Below are 16,074 nucleotides of genomic sequence, written 5' to 3'. Positions count from 1 at the left end.
GGAACTATCAATGATGAATTTCTAATCTTCTCTGATCATGTGCGAGATCCTTCCTCTGGCTCTATGAATAGCAGCAGCAAGAGCAGTACTTTCTGCCTTTTCTAGGGGGAGAGCATAATACAGTTGGAACCAACCTCAAAACCCCAACCGATGTCACTGAGCTGCCCAAACCCCATCGATTAGCTCAAGATCCTTGACCCACGCTTCTGGAAGCAGCTGAACCTCACAGGTCCTCTGAAAAACCCTGCCCAGGTAAAAAAGAAGAACAGATATAAGCAGGCATGATGGATATTTTTAAAGACCTGGAAGAAAGATAAAGCTTGTTCTGTTTGACCCCAGAAGTCAGAACTAGGATAATGAGAAGAGGCACATGAGTTGGTGACAGGATAAACTTCCTTAAGTTGAGTTTCCTCTAACCAGGGCTCCCAGAGAGGATAGAATAGCTGCTTGAGTAGGTGATAGAGGGGATTCCTTTCAGTTATTCATTGAACCATATGGTTTCTGAGGTCCCTTCCAATTGTGAAACTAATGATTTCTGCACCCACCTTTCCTCCCATTTCTGACCCTCCCTCCACTGCAACCAGTTCCTACCAACCTGGTGAAACTCCCAGCTCTGGTATTTGGAATTGTGAAAGAGTGATGGTAAAGCGGCATAATTCTGGGAATTTTTGTTGCTGGTCCCAGATTGTTTCTGTTCATGACATGGAAAGGGTCTGGGGAGAGAAAGGTGGGGAGAAGGGATGGAGTGGAAGTGTCCACAGCTCCCTTCCCAGTGCTGGGATATCCCTAGGAATTGGGTGCTCTGGCTCCAGGATGGCAAAACTTCCTCTCCTATAGCCTCTCTCCTCTCTGATCTTTCTCTTCCTGTTTCTCCCCCCCAGACTGAGATCTGCTGCCAAGAGAATTTCTCAGATATGACTCAGGGAAGGAGGGAGGAGTCCAGAACAGGGACAGGGATGACATAAACTCTGGGAAGCTTGTGACCCAGAGCTCTGTTCTCCCCTGCCTCCCCCCAAAGCACATGGCCCAGAAGACAGGATGAATTTCTGTTATTTTTCCCCTACCTGACTTTGTTTTAAAAACCCTCACCTTCCATCTTAGAATCCATCTTATGTACTGATTCTAAGGCAGAAAGGCAGTAAGGACAAGGCAAGGGGGATGTCTTCCCAAGCTTAGGACTCTACTGGACTAGAGTCGAACTGAGTGGGAGAAAGACACTAGAAATTGTGGAAGAAGCAAATGGTTACTTTAATGTGTTCTTCTCAGCATAGTGAGCATGCATGCAGAACTCTCCCAGAGAAAAGGAGTTCCTTAGGTCTGCAAACTGGCCAACTTTTTTTGTTTCAAAGATGAAGAAGAGCAAAAAGAAAAAAACAACAGATTGTGGCTTGAGGGAAAGACCAGCAAATTCTTGAATAATTACTGGGAGTGACTTTTTTGAGACTGGCTAACAACAATTATCTGGAAATCTCTAGAGATCAATCCTGGAGAAATAACAATCATCTTATGAAGGAAAGATTCTTAGGATTGTTCTCAGTCCTGGTCCAGAGACAGCCAGGGCAAGTTATTATTCTAAGACTCTTTATTCTAAAGGGAAATGTCTGGGCAAATGAATACAAGTTCCAGCAGAGATATATGGTTAGTATAATCATTGTTTATAGGGTTACACAGCTGGGAAAGATCTATGGTCATATTTGAACCCAGAACCTCTCATCTCCTGGCCTGCCTCTCTATCCACTTAGCCCCCAAGATTTGACTTTTAAAACTTGGAAAGAACTATATGAAATAATGAACGTTGAAATGAGTAGAAGCAGAACATTATACACAGCTAAGGGGTTTATTATATAGCTGTGAAGGAAGATAAAGGGGAATTTTGTGATTCCACTTGTGTACTATCTTCTTTTTCTTTGTAAATATGTATGTAAATGCTTCTTTTGTAAAATGTGGAAGAATAAAAATAGCCCATTTCTGGTTATCTTTGTATTTTTATAAATTTGAGCCTGCCTCTACATAAGTGTTTTTTTTAAAAATTAATTAATTTTTAAGTAATTTTTCCATGGTTAAATGATTCATATTCTCTCCCTCTCCTCTTCCCTACCCCCTCTTGGAACTGACAAGCAAATCCACTGGGTAATGTATATATACTTATATATGTATATATATGTGTATATATTTTTTATATGTATATAATTCAAAACCTAGTTCTATATTATTAACTTTTAAGAGTAATCTTTAAAAAACAAAAACCCTAAATCATGTACCCATATAAGCAAGTGATAAATCATGTTTTTCTTCTCTGTTTCTGCTCCCACAGTTCTTCCTCTGGATGTGAATAGTGTTCTTTCTCATAAGTCCCTCAGAATTGTCCTGGATCATTGCATTATTGCTAGTAGCAATGTTCTTCTGTTGGATCATTCCACAATGTTTCACTTTCTGTATACAATGTTCTCCTGTTTCTGCTCATTTCACTCCCCATCAGTTTATGGATATCTTCCCAGTTCTTATAGAAATCAAGCAGTTCATCATTCATTCCTTACACCACAATAGTACTCCTCGCCCTCATATACCACAATTTGTTCAGCCATTCTCCAGTTGAGAGACAATCCCTCATTTTCCAATTTTTTGCCAGTACAAAGACTGAGGCTATAAATATTTTTGTTCAAGCATTAAGATACTCTCCAAATGTGTTCATGTAAATATGTGCATATCCATGTGTAATGTCTGTCTAAGTATTATGGTGGCACAGACACCAATTAATAGAGTCTGCCAGGCCCAGCTTGCAGTGGGACTGGAGCTGGCATGCCATGGGTTCTCTCTGCCTACCTGTACCAGTGCCAAGGTCTGATCTGAGTTGGATAAACACCTGGGTAATTAATCCAGGGAGGAACCCCTGAACTATCCCAATCTTTCTGTAAGAATTCAGGCTCTCATAATTCTCTGCAGACACAGGTATGAGATTCAAAGGACAAGGAGCCAGATAGGAAGATATGGAGCCAGAAGTGAAGGAAGGAAGAAGAGAGACTACAGGCTTGGGAAATAATCCTGTAGGTCCATGAAACAGAGTGAAAGCATAGGAAAGTTCAAGGCCCTCAAAAATTAGGGAGTGAAAGCAGGGTGCTAGGAAAGGGTGCTAGTGAGGGGATAAGGCTTAACAATTCCAATTACTCTATTTGGGGAGGATCAGCTGCTGGAATGGTTAACCTGGGGCAATCTGAGCAACAGCCAATCACTGTCCCTGGCAGGAAATACCTGCTAGTGCCTGGCAGGAAATACTCCAGTGGGGGAGTCTCACAGCCCAGCCTGGTTCTGGCCCAGGACTACTTGTGGCCAGCTGCAATCTGGGTCCTCTTCTTTCTCTTCTTCTCAGACCAAGATCTGCACCAGGAAGACCCTCACTGCCCCCTTCAACAAGGTCCCCAGAGTTCCATAGCCCAGGCCCCCAAGTCACCAGCTCCACCCCCAGACATCCTGTAGCACCCCCTTCCCTGAAACTTGCCTGACCTCTGCTCCAAGGGTCTCCTGGAAACCTGAGTTATGCAGGGTGTGGTCTGGCTCTGGCTGGGGGCATGGCTGGGGATGGCCATGGGGACAACCCCAAGACCTGCCAGCTTCCTGATGCTCCTCACCTCAAACCAAAGCTCTCTGGACCGGGAAGCCCTGGGCTCCCTATTAAATACACTGGTGGCCCGTGTGCAATGCCTCGATGAGCCGTGTGGAAAGGTAAGAGACAGCAAAGGATCCCTAAACTCCCCTGTGCCCTACCCCATCCTTAATCTGATCAGCCAAAAGCCCTGCCCCAGCAGGGCCGGGAGCAAAGGGGACAAACTCCAAGAAGGGGGGAAGGGAGGCAGAGATGCAGGGAGGAGAGAAGATAAGATAGGACAAGACTTAGGTGTCTTAGCAGGCAAGGGAAAGCCAAGGAAGCAATGGGATGTGAGAGGGTCCACCACCTCAACTCATTACTTTTGACCAGTGCTCCGGAGACTGAGAAGGAGCTTAGCCTGGGATAGGAAATAGAAAAGGGGAGACAGGCAGGAACCAGGTCTCAGCCATCCTTGCTCCCTTGGGAAATTGGGGTGGGGAGATAGACTGGTAGTCTCTCCATGGGTGGGTTGAGCAGACCTATGCTAACTTTTATGGGAGGAAAATTTTCCATGAGAAAAAGAGAGGAGCTTATATCCCACTAGGAAAGGAAGCCTGGAGCCCAGGGGCAGAGTGACTTCTTTTTCCTTTCTTCCCCTCCTCCTTTTTCCCTTGAAACTCCAGACTCTGCCTCAGGTTCACAGCCCAGAGATGGGAAGTCACCCTGGAGTGAGAGGGGCAGATGGTGCCTAGGAGCCATTGATTGTATTGTCTCCCCTCTTCCTCTCCTGTCTGTATGAGTGAGAGGCTGCAATGGGTCTTCCCTTCTGCATTCACAGAGAAATGGGACAACCAGCCCAGCAGCCTAGTGTCAGTGTGTGCCTGTGTGTGTGAATGAATGAAAGGAATCTCCTGGGTGTATGTTAGAGAGAGAGAAGGAACTGTCATTTGTGAGAGAAAGGGAGATAAGTTCTTCCATGGGTGAGAAAGCTTGTATTTTCTCTGTAGAGAGGAAAAATATGAAAGCAGAAGTCTTGTATGTATGTTAGAAGACCATGGTTTGTGAGAAGATTCATTCCCTTGGGTTATTTTCATCGGTTTAGAGAATGAGACAGGGCTCTTCTGTGTCAGTGTGTGAATGGGGATGGGGAGGACACCCCTACATCTCTTGGTGTTGCAAGTTTTATGTGTGGAAGAGGAAGACAGGATTTCTGTCTCCAGGGGTGAGTGAGGGAGCTCTAAGCCACGTCTGTCTGGGAGAGGGCTTCATTGACTGTCTAAAAGAGAAAGGTGGAGGCAAAGAAGATGGCAGCCTGTGTAGGCAGAGTGTTGCATTTCTAGATGTAATGGGACTTCCCAGCTGTGGCGTCTGTCCTTCCTTTCTGTAGATCTTCCTCTGTGAGCCCAGGAGCACACATTCCCCAATTTCCTGACTGCTTTTGTCTCATGTCATGACCTCATTCTGGGGTTTCTCTCTCTTCAGACCTAGGCATGGTGCTGATGCCTGGAATGACTCTGTGTGTGTGTGTGTGTGCGTGTGCCCCTTGGAATTCAGGAACAGTGGGGGCAAGATATGGGATTGGGGACAGGCCAGAGATTCAGAGGAAAGTTGGGAGGCCAGATGGAGGATGAAGATGAGGAATACTGACTTCTTCCTATGAGGAAGAGCTGGGCTCAAAATCAAGAAGATGGGTTCAAAGTTGGCCTCAGACACTCACTAGCTGTGAGACCCTGGACAAGTCATTATACCTTCATTTGCTTCAGTTCCCTCAACTATCAGAGTAATAATAAAAGCAGCTATCTCACAGGGCCATCAGGAGGATCAGATGAGATAATATGGGTAAGAAGTATGCTATCCAATGCTTATTCCCATCTCCCCATCGCTCCCCTGACTCCTATGAATTTGTCTTTGTGCCCACAGTGCATAACCGTGGAGAATGTCCTGGCCCTGGGGGGGCAGAGTTCAGTTCTGCATTCTCAGGATGTGGCCCGAGTGTGTGCTGGGATGGCTCTCTATCTCAGTGATCCAGAGGGCACTTGTGCTGCTGTCCAGGGAGGCAGCTGGGGGTCCCAAGCAGATAGCCTCCTGAGGTCCTTGGTCTCTGCTGGGGCCCATCATGTTGACATCCTGAATCGCCTTCTTCAGCACATCCAAGGGCATTACCCAGAAGAGCCAGGCCATGGTGAGGTAAGGGCATCATTGGGTCAGGGAAGGAGCCCAAGGCACATGGAAGGGAAGACATCCGGGCTTGAGTTTTGCCTCCCCTGGGTTCTGTGTGGCCATTGGCCATGACTCTTTCCCTCTCTCTGTTTCCATTGTCTCTAAAATGAGGGGGTTGCACTCGGTGACCTCAGAGCTAAGGTGCTTGGGCTATCCTGTAGGCAGTGAGGAGTCAGTGAAGTTTTTGAGGAGGGAGTGACATGGATAAAACGATCTCTAAGTTGCTAGCAGCTCTAAATCCTAGAATGCTGTGTATAGTGGGGAGATGATTCTGTTAGCTCTATGAAGGCTGATTTGGAGAGGAGAGGGCCTGGAGGCTGGATGGGAGGCTAGAAGAATAGTCTAGGCCAGAGGTGATGAGGGCCTGAAGTGGGGTATAGGCATGGGAGTCTAAAGGTGTGGAGACTGCATCAAAAGAACTTGAGGATTGATTGCATGTGAGAATCAAAGAGAAGACTGAGATTTCAAGCCTGGGGATTAGATAAGTGGGGCCAGAGGAACAGTTTCAGGAAGAAGTTGAGTTAAGGATATACATGTGAAGTTGGACATCCTAGTGGAGAGTATCCCTAGACCATTGGACATAGCGTCCTGGAGCTCCAGAGAGAGGTCAGGGCTTGAAATGCAGATTTGGGAGCCATCTTCATTCCCTTATCCTGTCCCCCAGCCTCCCACTCCTAACCATGGGGCAGGGAGGGACCTGAGTTCCAGTCTCTGCTCCTCAGGGTTGTATGGACACTCACCAGATTTTGGAGGAGGCAGCAGGGGCCCCAGGACCTGAAGGCCAAGGTCCAAGCCGGGCTCTGGCTGCCATCCTGGACCACATCCTAGCTGGGTCCTGCTTCCATGTCCTGCCCAGTCCCCAGTACTTTATTGATTTCATCTTCAGACTTCATGGCAATGAGTCACGAAACCTCACTCTGTCTGGTAAGGAGTTGGGGGTCATCCAGGCTAGAAACAAGAGGGTGAGATTGAAAAGAAAAATGGATCTTGGGGTAGTAGAGCGGTCTTCAGGTGGGATCTCTTCCAGGAATGCTTTGATTGACCTGTGGGTGTGGAAGGGTTCAGGCTCCAGGAGGGAAAAAGTCAGTTCTCCAAGGGGAAGAACTCAACCAACAGGTTTAGCAATGGGCCATGAAGATGATGATCTGGGGAGCTAAGATGGCCCTGTCATACACACACATCTCTCCACCTCTCTCCCTCTCCCTCTCCCTCCCCCAATCCTTGGCCCTCCTCAATTCAATTTAGCAAAACATCCAAGTGAAAAGAGTGGGTCAGTCCTGGAAGGCTTCCTGAAGGCAGAGGCAGATGAGTGGGGAGGAGGGAGATGTAGAGAAGAGAAGGAGCTCAGGTGCTGTGGCTAAGAGCATCCTCTTCCTTTGCCTACCCAGAGTTGCAGACTCTGATGAGCCAGCTGAGAGTAGGGAAGGAGGCTGAGATCCATCACCATGACAACAAGGAAGAGCACCACCATCACAGAGAGCACAGCCTGGAGGGGAGGACCAGACATCAGCTGAGGCTCCCTCAAAGGGCCCAAGCAAGACACCCTGACAGCGTATGGGACACTGTGAGTTAGGAGGAGGAGGAGGAGGGAGGAAAGCAGTGGGGAGGGGGGATAAAATACTTCCCCCTCTATGTCCTAATTCCCCTGCCATCTTTGCTCCTAGCTGTGCCTGAGTGGCTCTGATGTCCTGGAAGTGTACGGGCTGTCAGAGGATGATGGGGTGTCCCCAGATACCTGGGCCCAACTCAGCCCAGCCCTACTCCAGCAGCAGCTCAGTGGGGCCTGTTTATCCGTTCACATCACCCCCCATGACAAGCTCAGTGTGTCTGCAAGTGAGTGTCACCCGAGAGGTTGGCAGCTGGTGCTGGCACTCTTTCAGCCCACATTCACCTGGGTTGGCCTTTGAGGCAGGTTCCTTTTGTTTTTTAGTGCTCAGGCCTTCTCTTGACACCTGAGGGTGGGCTGACAGCCCCTATGTGGCCTGGCCTGCATCAATGGTCAGGACAGTCAGAATATCACCTAGTCACAGCAGCAAAAGGTTATGGGAACAGGCACCCACAGAGAATCCTTTGTGAGAGGAAGGCTCCCTTGAGTGGGCATCCAAGGGGCAACCCAAGGCTTAAGAATCAGGAAGTCAATCCTTGGTCTTCCTGACCTCCCAGTTGAGCAAACAATGCTATATTGACTCAGTCCTCCAAGAAAAACATTCCTATCGATGAAAGCTGTCCCAAGATGGAACAGGCTGCCTTGAAAGGTCATGAGCTCCCTGTTCCTGGAAGTCTTCACTGAGAAAGCCTAGGATGCCCACTTGTCTGGAATGTTGCAGAAGCAACTTCCCCTCAGGTTCAATCTTCTGAGGGTCCTTCCAGTTCTAGAATTCATGACTTGCTAGAAAGGAATGTCATGCCAGCCACAAATACTCCATCTCTTTGCATGTTACATATTTTGTGTATGACTTCATATAGATAATAGGTACTGGGTTCCTTGTGTGTTCAGTGGTTGTGGGAGGAGCACAGGGAGGGAGATAATTTGGAGCTGAAAAGAAAAATAAATTATAAAAAAGAATTTTCACCTTCAAATCTGAATCATTCCTTCCCTCCCTTCCTTGCTTGTCCTCCCTGCCCTTCCTTTCTGGCCCTGCTCTTTCAACACCTTCTCTACTCCCCACTTCCTTCACAGAGATCATTCCTGGGGAGAGGGACCTGGGTAGTTGGGTCTTTCAGTGAGAGATTCCCAAATCAAGTATCCCTTCCTTGCCTTCTCTCTCTCTCTCTCTCTCTCTCTCTCTCTCTCTCTCTCTCTCTCTCTCTCTCTCTCTCTCTGTCCTCTCCATGATTTCTACCTTAGGAAGGAAAGGGCTCAAGGTTTCCTGTGTATGGAAGCCCCAGGAGAAGAGGGGGCAGTGGGTGACCTGTCTGTCCCCAGGCTCACCTTCTTCTCCTTTATCTAGACCCGTAGGATACCTGTCCTCAATCCCTCCTTCTTGTCCCTGCATCTCCAGGATACCTCTATGGCTCCCTAGCCATACTGATCATCTGTCTCGCCTCTGTCTTTGGCCTGGTGGTTGTGTTCTGTGCCTCCTGCAAGAATGTCTCCCACTATGTCATCCAAACCTTCTTGGGTCTGGCTGTGGGCTCCCTTACTGGGGATGCTGTTCTCCATCTCATTCCTAAGGTAGGACCAACTGCCCAAAGTCCCCTCCCCCTCACGCCCCCCAACAACCTGGCCCCCCAAACCCCCACCCCCCCTCCGCCAACTCCTTCCTGAGCTCTAGGGCAGTTCAATGGTAGGGCCCCAGGTGGGGTCCCCCTTGCCTGTCAGGGCTCCCCTTGGTCAGGGTCTGCCCCCAGTCTGTGACGCCTGTCTTCTGTGCCAGCTGCTCTGCCCTATGATCAGTCAGGGCATCAGTTAGCCCTTATTAAGTGCCTGCTGCATTCCAAGCACTGTGCTAAGCACTAGCAATCCAAAGAAAGGCAGAGAACAGGCAGGATGGATGGATTCTCCTGGCTCTTTCCCTCCAGGTGGTAGGCCAGCATTCCCATGGGGAGACAACCGAGCATCAGGGTCCTGAACTTGTGTGGCGGCTCTTGGGCCTATTGGGTGGCCTCTATGCCTTCTTCCTCCTGGAGAACCTCTTCAGCATTCTGCTGCCCCGGGATTCAGAGGTGAGGGGATGCCAGAGGAGGATGGCATGATGGGGAGGAAGGGAATGTGCCTGTCTAGGTCTGGAGATGGGGAGGGTTAGGGTTAGTGTCTGGGGGAAGGAGGAGAGGAGGGTGTCCTTTGGCCTTTGGAGATGGACATCCATTGTCTCTGCAGGAGAAAGAGGAAAGTCATGCCTGCAACCACAGCCACAGCATATCTCTGCAGCTGGTGACAGAAGAACTGTCACACCAGAAGCAGCAACAGCAGCAGGCAGACTCCAGGATAGACCTGGTAATGGCCATGTCCACCGCCCAGCCTCCTTACCACTGAACCGACATGATTTCTTAAGGGCCTGTTCTGGTCAGGGAATAACGGAGCTATCCCTGGAGGATGATACAGTGTGCAGCTCCAGCCCCAGCCCAGCCCGAGTCTCTGTCTCTGCCTCCAATCCCAGCCCCAACCCAGGCTCTCTCCTGGACAAATTCTGGTTGCCCTTCCTTCCCTTTTCCCCCACTTCCTGAGCCCCTTTCCAGTACAGTGGGGAGGGGACAATACGAATGAATGTCCTAGGTTCCAGGGAGCCCAAAGAGGTTGCCTGAGCTTCCCTGCCCCAGGTAGGAGGCCCTCCAGAAAGAAGGGTCAGGTGGATTCCCAGGAGGTCAGGCCACAGCCCCAGCAAGGCTCTACCAAACCACCACCAGGAACCTGAGGTGGCTGGGTAATGGCAGAAGCCTGCTGAGGCCTGACTTGTGGCCAACCTCCCTGAGCCTCTGCCTCTGCCCTGCTTCCCCTCTTCTGTCCCAGGTATCGAATGAGAACCCCCAGGTTTCTGGTCTGGATCACCAAAAACGGAGCCGAGGTAAGCCAGGCACTGAGCGGTTCTTTCTGCCTGGGCTCTTCCTTCTTCTGTCTTTCCTTGCCCATCTTTTCCTCTTTGTTTCCAAGCACTGGCCTCCCTTCCTTCCCACCCCTGCTACCTCCTACGCATCCCAAAGCTGGGGCCCTCCCTCAATTCTCCATTCCTAGCAGGAGCGGGAACTTTAAAGATCAGAACCACAGTTTGCACCCCAGCGATCTGATCCCAAAGCTGGGCACTCTTTTTTAAATTCTCTCCAACCTTTACCTTATGTCTGAGAATCAGTACTAAGGCAGAAGAGTGGCAAGGCCTAGTCATTTGGGGTACAGGACACCCCCTCCCCATGTTCCTCCTCTGTCCCTTCCCCCCCCCAAACCCTTACCATCAATACCATGTAGTACAGGAGAGTGGTAAGGCCTAGGCAATGGGGCTTAAGTGACTTACCCAGGGTCATACAGCTAGGAATCTTTTGAACCTTTCAAAATCCTTCCTCTGCTTCAAGTCTCAACTCTTACTGAAAGCTTTCCCTGGCTTTGCAAACAGGGTCTTCCTCTTTTTTGAGTGCTCTTCCATGGTGCCATCTTTTCATGTAGATCCTACTATGGGCTGAAAGGAATATGTAGCTCTTGTCTTCTTGCAATGTACAGGGTAAGACACAAACACAGAGTCCCTCCTATTTTTTACTTGCGTGCTTTGGAGAGGTACAAGCAGGGTGCTCTGCCAAGTCTGGGGAAAGGTTGCTAACAAGCCTATGGGGACAATCAGGAGCTCTCGATGCAGGAGATGGCAAATGAGCCTGATACAATTTAATAAACGTGTATTAAGCTCCTACCCTGTATCAGGCAGTGGCGATACAAAACCATTTTATGAAGGAAACTGTTTCCACCCTCCAAAAGCTTGTGCTTACCTTCTGGGGGAGGATACAGACATATAAACTGAAAAGTAGATACAAAGCTATATGATGGCATTTGAAGAGGGAGAGGGAGTGGCAAAGGGATAGAGCAGACCAAGAGGGAGAGAGGGCAGGAAAGAGGGAAAGAGGGAGAGAAAGAGAGGGAATGAAGGAGAGAGAAAGGAGAGAGGGAGAGAGAGGGAGGGAAGGAGGGAGAGAGAAAGGGAATGGAGGAAGAGAGAAAGACAGAGAGAGAGAAGGAGGGAAGAATGGAGGGATAGAGATGAGAGAGAGAGCAAGCTAGCACTGAAAGGGAGGAGACTGGGGAGGGCAGAATCAGGAAAGGAGATGGAGATGGACCCCAAGATATGCTCTAGAAGTTAGGAGTTCTAAGAGGCCCTCCAGGTATGGGAGAGACTACTTGTGCATATCATACAGTTGTACTAGGCCAGTTTGACTGAACAGAGGGTGGATCAGTGTAAGGGAATAATGTGAAATAATAATAGACAGGTGAGAGTCATATCATGGAGGGCTTGGTGTAGTGGAAAGAGACCTGACTCTGGATTAGAGGATTTGGGTTCCAATCCCAGCTCTGTCCCTTTCCCACTTGGGGCCTCAGTTTCTTTCCCTGTAAAAGATGGGGGTTGGTCTAGTTTGTCTTTTTTTTTAACCTTTACCTTTCTGAGTGACAACTCTGAGATAGAACAGAAGGGTAAGACCTAGACAACAGGACTTAATGACTTGCCCAGAGTCACCGAGCTAAGAATTGTCTGAGGCCAGACTTGAACTCTGTGTTCTATTCACTGAGCCAACTACTCACTAGCTGCCCTCTAGATCATCTTTAAAGCTGTCTTTCAGTCTTCAGGCTATGAATCTTGGATTCTGTGTTTCAGCCCAGAAGTAATAAGGAGCTCACCTTCATAGCAATCCTGAGAGACAGATTATTAACTACACTAGGCAGAAAGGCAAACTAAGCCTGAGGGGAGGTGTGGGGAGCCAAAGAAGGCCATGTAGAGGCCACCAAGCCTCCTGGCCTGCCTTGATTTGTGAGCTGGCTGTGTCTGCTTGGGCTCCAGAATGGAGGAGCAATGAGTGGGATTTGCAAGGATGCAGATTTGGTTCAGTGTAAGGAAAAACTGTGGAGGGATTACTGAGCTGTCTCCAAAGGGAAAGGGGCTGGTTCAGAATTGCTCTGGGGAAAGTCTTGAGACCAATGGATGAAAGGGTTTTTGTTTGGTGGTTTTTTTTTTGTCACCAGCTGCCTTTAAACCTTCCCAGCCCTTCTTGGCCCATTGCCTTTAACCTTGACCCTGATGTCATTATTTCAAAGCCTCTGCTGGAAAATACATTTTAATTTTCCCCTTCACCAGTTGGGATTGGTCAACCTTTGTATTCTTAGCTGGAGTTCATTGCTTTTATCCATTACCCTAGACTGCCCCGCAATGGATCACAAAGTTTTTCATGATCATCTTTTACATTTTTTTGTTTTTTAAACCCTCACCTTCTATTTTAGAATCAATACTGTGCATGGGTTCCAAGGCAGAAGAGCAGTAGGGGTAGGGATTGGCATTAAATGACTTGCCCTTGGTCACACAGCCAGGAAGTATCTGAGGCTAGATTTGAACCCAGGACCTCCCCTCTTTAGGCCTAGCTCTCAATCCCCTGAGACACATGGCCAACCCCTAATCACAGAGCTTTCTAATGATCTGACACATTTGTAATGTTTCACCCATTTTCAAGTATTGCAAAACCTCATCTTTGGGAATTCTAGGATTCACCCAACCTGATTTAAAGGTTAATAACTGAAAGGAACCTCTGAGATCAGCTAGTTCAACCCTTCCTTTTACAGGTGAGGAATCTTGAGAGCCAGAGAGGTTGAGCACCTTTCCCAAAGACACAGGTAGTAAGCAGCACAGCTGACACTAGAACCCAAGTCTTGGCTCTAAATCTAGACCTCTTTCTGCTACTTGATGCCATCTAGGCAGATTGATTAATGGTTGGTTAGAGCCAATAGGGACCTTGTTCAGCCATTCAGTTATGTCTGACTCTTCATAACCTCACAGACCATATGGCACTAATAATGTCTGTTGGGTTTTCTTGGCAAAGAAACTGGATTGGTTTGCCATTTCCTTCTCCAGAGGATTGAGGCCAACAGAGGTAAAGTGACTTGCCCAGGTTCACACAGCTACTAAGTGTCTGAGTTTGGATTTGAACTCAAGTCTTCCTGACTCTAGGTCCAGTGATCTATCCACTGAATGACCTACCTGCTCTGGTATGGACCTCAGATATCATTTAATCCAAGAGCCTCATTTTGCAGAAGAGAAAATAGACACAGAGGGTTAAAGGGACATTCCTGTGGGAGAAGGACGCCCTAGGTCATAATTTGTTTTACAAGTCTCTCCAAAAGAGAATATTATTTGGAAAGTATTTGGAAGAGCTGTCTTTCTCCTTTACATGAACCCTTTGGGGATTCCCAGAGACTCTCCTCCTCCAACTGCCTGGTGACTCCTGGCCTCTGTTTCCTTCTCCTTCAGAACTGCAGCTTCTCCCCTACATGATCACCATTGGAGATGCCCTTCACAATTTTGCAGATGGGTTGACTGTGGGTGCTGCCTTTACTGCTTCATGGAAGACTGGTCTGGCTACCTCCATGGCTGTTCTATGCCATGAGGTGCCCCATGAACTTGGTGAGGCACCTATCCCCAATTCCTGATCCTAGAGAATAAGCTAGACCCCCCAGGGACCCCCTGATCCAGATTTGGACAAGGACAAGGACCCTGGGAGGTAGGAAGAAGCAGGGTGGATGAGCAGCAGGTTCCTATGACCCATGGGAGGCTGTGCCCAGGGGGAGGGGGCATCCCATGTCCCATACTGATTTCCTTCCTCTCCTCAGGGGACTTTGGTGCCCTGCTTCATGCAGGGCTGTCAGTGCGTCGTGCCCTGCTGCTGAACGTGATTGCCGGCTTGACAGCCTTTGCTGGGCTCTATGTGGCTCTGGGCATTGGGTCCAATGAGGAAAGTGAAATCTGGATCCTCACAGCTGCCACTGGGCTCTTCTTCTATGTGGCACTCTGTGATATGGTCAGTGCTGGGATAGGGAAGTAGGGTGGATGGTGCTGGGGAGCCTGAGAAGTAGGGGGAGGCATACCACACAATGAACCATCTTCCTTTCCCTCTGCTAGCTGCCATCAATGATGAATGTGAGAGACAAGAGACCCTGGCTACTCTTCTTCCTGCACAATCTGGGGCTCCTAGGTGGCTGGGCCATCCTGCTGGTGCTATCCATATATGAAGAGAACATCACCTTCTGATCCTTTGCTCACCTTGTTGGCACCGTGTATGACAACTGATGCTTCATTGCCCACCCAGTACCCTCTGTCTGCCATCGACTCCCCAGCTCTGAATTGGACTCAGCTTAGTCCTCTCACTTCTTTTGTCACCCTCTGTAATGCCGTAGTCACTTGTCCAGGATGCTCTTTGTTAATTCTTGAATTGAGGTGTCCCTAGGTTGTCCCCATCCCCTCCCCCCTCTAGAATCTTTCAACATCCCTTCATTAGTCTCAGAAAGAATTTCTACAAAAGACTTTCAACACATCATAGAATGTGCATATACCTTCCACCAGAAGGGTGAGGAGGAGCTCATCACTCACTGTCCTTGTCCCCTACTGCCTTCTGGCCTCCAATGAACACAGGATCCTAGACATCCATGCTCCTGGTCTTCAGCCCCTCAAGCCTCTGTGAGTTCCTGATGCTACCTTTGTGCTGGACACAGGAGAGCAGAATGACCCAGAGGGAGTTCCAGAGGGCCTTCCCTCCCCCACAACCCCCATTTCAGGTGACCTTTAGAAACCTACATTTTCCTTTTTCTTGACTGCTTTGGTCTGCCCTGCCCTTCAGGGGGAGGGACAATGAAAGGATAGAGCCCAGGGTGGGAAGGATGGTGGGCAGCTGTGGATGCCTTCATGGTGTAGAGTAGTTTCTGCTCAGGTCCAACAGCTCAGGACAAGATGGCCTGCCTGGCTGTTCCCTCGTACTTCAACAGACTGATTCTTTAGATGTCATCAGATTAGATCACAGACTGTCAGCCAGCCTGGTTGTAGCCTCAGCCATGCCTCAGGGGTGGCATGTAGAAGTGTCCATGTCTCACCTTCCTCCTTCAGTTCTATTTCTACAGTTGCTCTTGGCAGGAGGCAGAACTGAGAATGTTTTCTCATTTTGCTGAGATGAGGTTCGCTGTAGTATGAGGGCTAGAACCCACATCTCCTAGGGCCTGGGTCTACTCTGTGTGTGTGTGTGTATAGTCTGGTGATGCCTATGGACCCTTTTTCAGAATAATGCTTTTTAACATGCATAAAATAAAACATATAGAATTACAAAGGTGAATATTTATATGGAAATAGAATTATATACATACATATATATGTTTATATATATGAAAATATATATATCATGTATATATATATATATATATGTATAAGAATAGTCATGCATTGGTCTCAGATTTCAGGACAGTTGGGTTAAAATGCCCCTTCTAACATTTAGTCCTTATCTGGGCATCCAAGGATCTTTGATGTCTTTGATGTGTTTTTTCAGCTTCAATTCACTTTATTTTCCTTTATTTTGTTGCCCAACTAAATCACTAGGTGTTCACCAAATTCTATAATCCATTGTCCATCTCTTTGCCTACTCTCCTTCATAGCTAGTGCTTTATTGTCTGTGATCATGGACAAGTCATTTACCTTCCCTGCGTGACCATTTACTAGTCTGAACCCCTATTCTTTTGAGGTTGAAACAACTCCACCTTTTGACTGAAGAACAAAGCCGAAGGCTTATCCATATATATGAATATATATTTAGTAGTAGTAGTCTCTCCGTAA

General features: G+C 48.2%; 1 protein-coding gene and 1 long non-coding RNA gene across 8 annotated transcripts in view; one reads left to right on the top strand and one right to left on the bottom strand.

Moving 5' to 3' along the window:
• The window catches only part of LOC103106395 (uncharacterized), a 9,317-nt gene extending 5,679 nt beyond the window's left edge, over window positions 1-3,638 (bottom strand). For all 3 annotated transcript variants that reach the window (XR_008917457.1, XR_008917458.1, XR_001629260.2), the window contains exons 1-3: window positions 3,502-3,638; window positions 596-713; window positions 135-244 (exon numbers count right to left, since the gene is read on the bottom strand). This is a non-coding gene — a long non-coding RNA (uncharacterized LOC103106395). The remainder of the gene's footprint in view (window positions 1-134; window positions 245-595; window positions 714-3,501) is intronic.
• LOC100018956 (zinc transporter ZIP4-like) lies at window positions 3,535-16,074 on the top strand. Of its 5 annotated transcripts, none has more exons than XM_001371933.5 (12): window positions 3,535-3,720; window positions 5,504-5,770; window positions 6,526-6,727; window positions 7,192-7,367; window positions 7,468-7,636; window positions 8,806-8,978; window positions 9,326-9,469; window positions 9,624-9,740; window positions 10,254-10,308; window positions 13,732-13,884; window positions 14,091-14,278; window positions 14,380-16,074. In XM_001371933.5, exons 1-12 carry the CDS (start codon window positions 3,535-3,537, stop codon window positions 14,506-14,508), a joined length of 1,959 nt encoding a protein of 652 aa, XP_001371970.3. In that variant the 3' UTR covers window positions 14,509-16,074. The 5 variants fall into 5 exon arrangements, with proteins under 5 accessions (XP_001371970.3, XP_007488852.1, XP_007488853.1 ...); XM_007488791.2 differs by lacking the exon at window positions 3,535-3,720 and adding an exon at window positions 3,839-4,042; XM_007488789.2 differs by lacking the exon at window positions 3,535-3,720 and adding an exon at window positions 4,049-4,805.

The sequence above is a fragment of the Monodelphis domestica genome, chromosome 3 (assembly GCF_027887165.1).
Source record: "Monodelphis domestica isolate mMonDom1 chromosome 3, mMonDom1.pri, whole genome shotgun sequence".
Classification (NCBI taxonomy): domain Eukaryota; kingdom Metazoa; phylum Chordata; class Mammalia; order Didelphimorphia; family Didelphidae; genus Monodelphis; species Monodelphis domestica.
Note: the sequence above shows the minus strand (reverse complement) of the source record. Positions and strands in the feature narration are given on the sequence as shown.

Excerpts from the sequence above, each read along its gene's own strand:
- LOC100018956 (XM_001371933.5), top strand. The coding sequence starts at position 3,535 with ATGCAGGGTGTGGTCTGGCTCTGGCTGGGGGCATGGCTGGGGATGGCC. Across the intron at positions 7,368-7,467 it reads CTGACAGCGTATGGGACACT|CTGTGCCTGAGTGGCTCTGA; the intron begins GTGAGTTAGGAG and ends CTTTGCTCCTAG. Across the intron at positions 10,309-13,731 it reads TCACCAAAAACGGAGCCGAG|AACTGCAGCTTCTCCCCTAC; the intron begins GTAAGCCAGGCA and ends CTTCTCCTTCAG.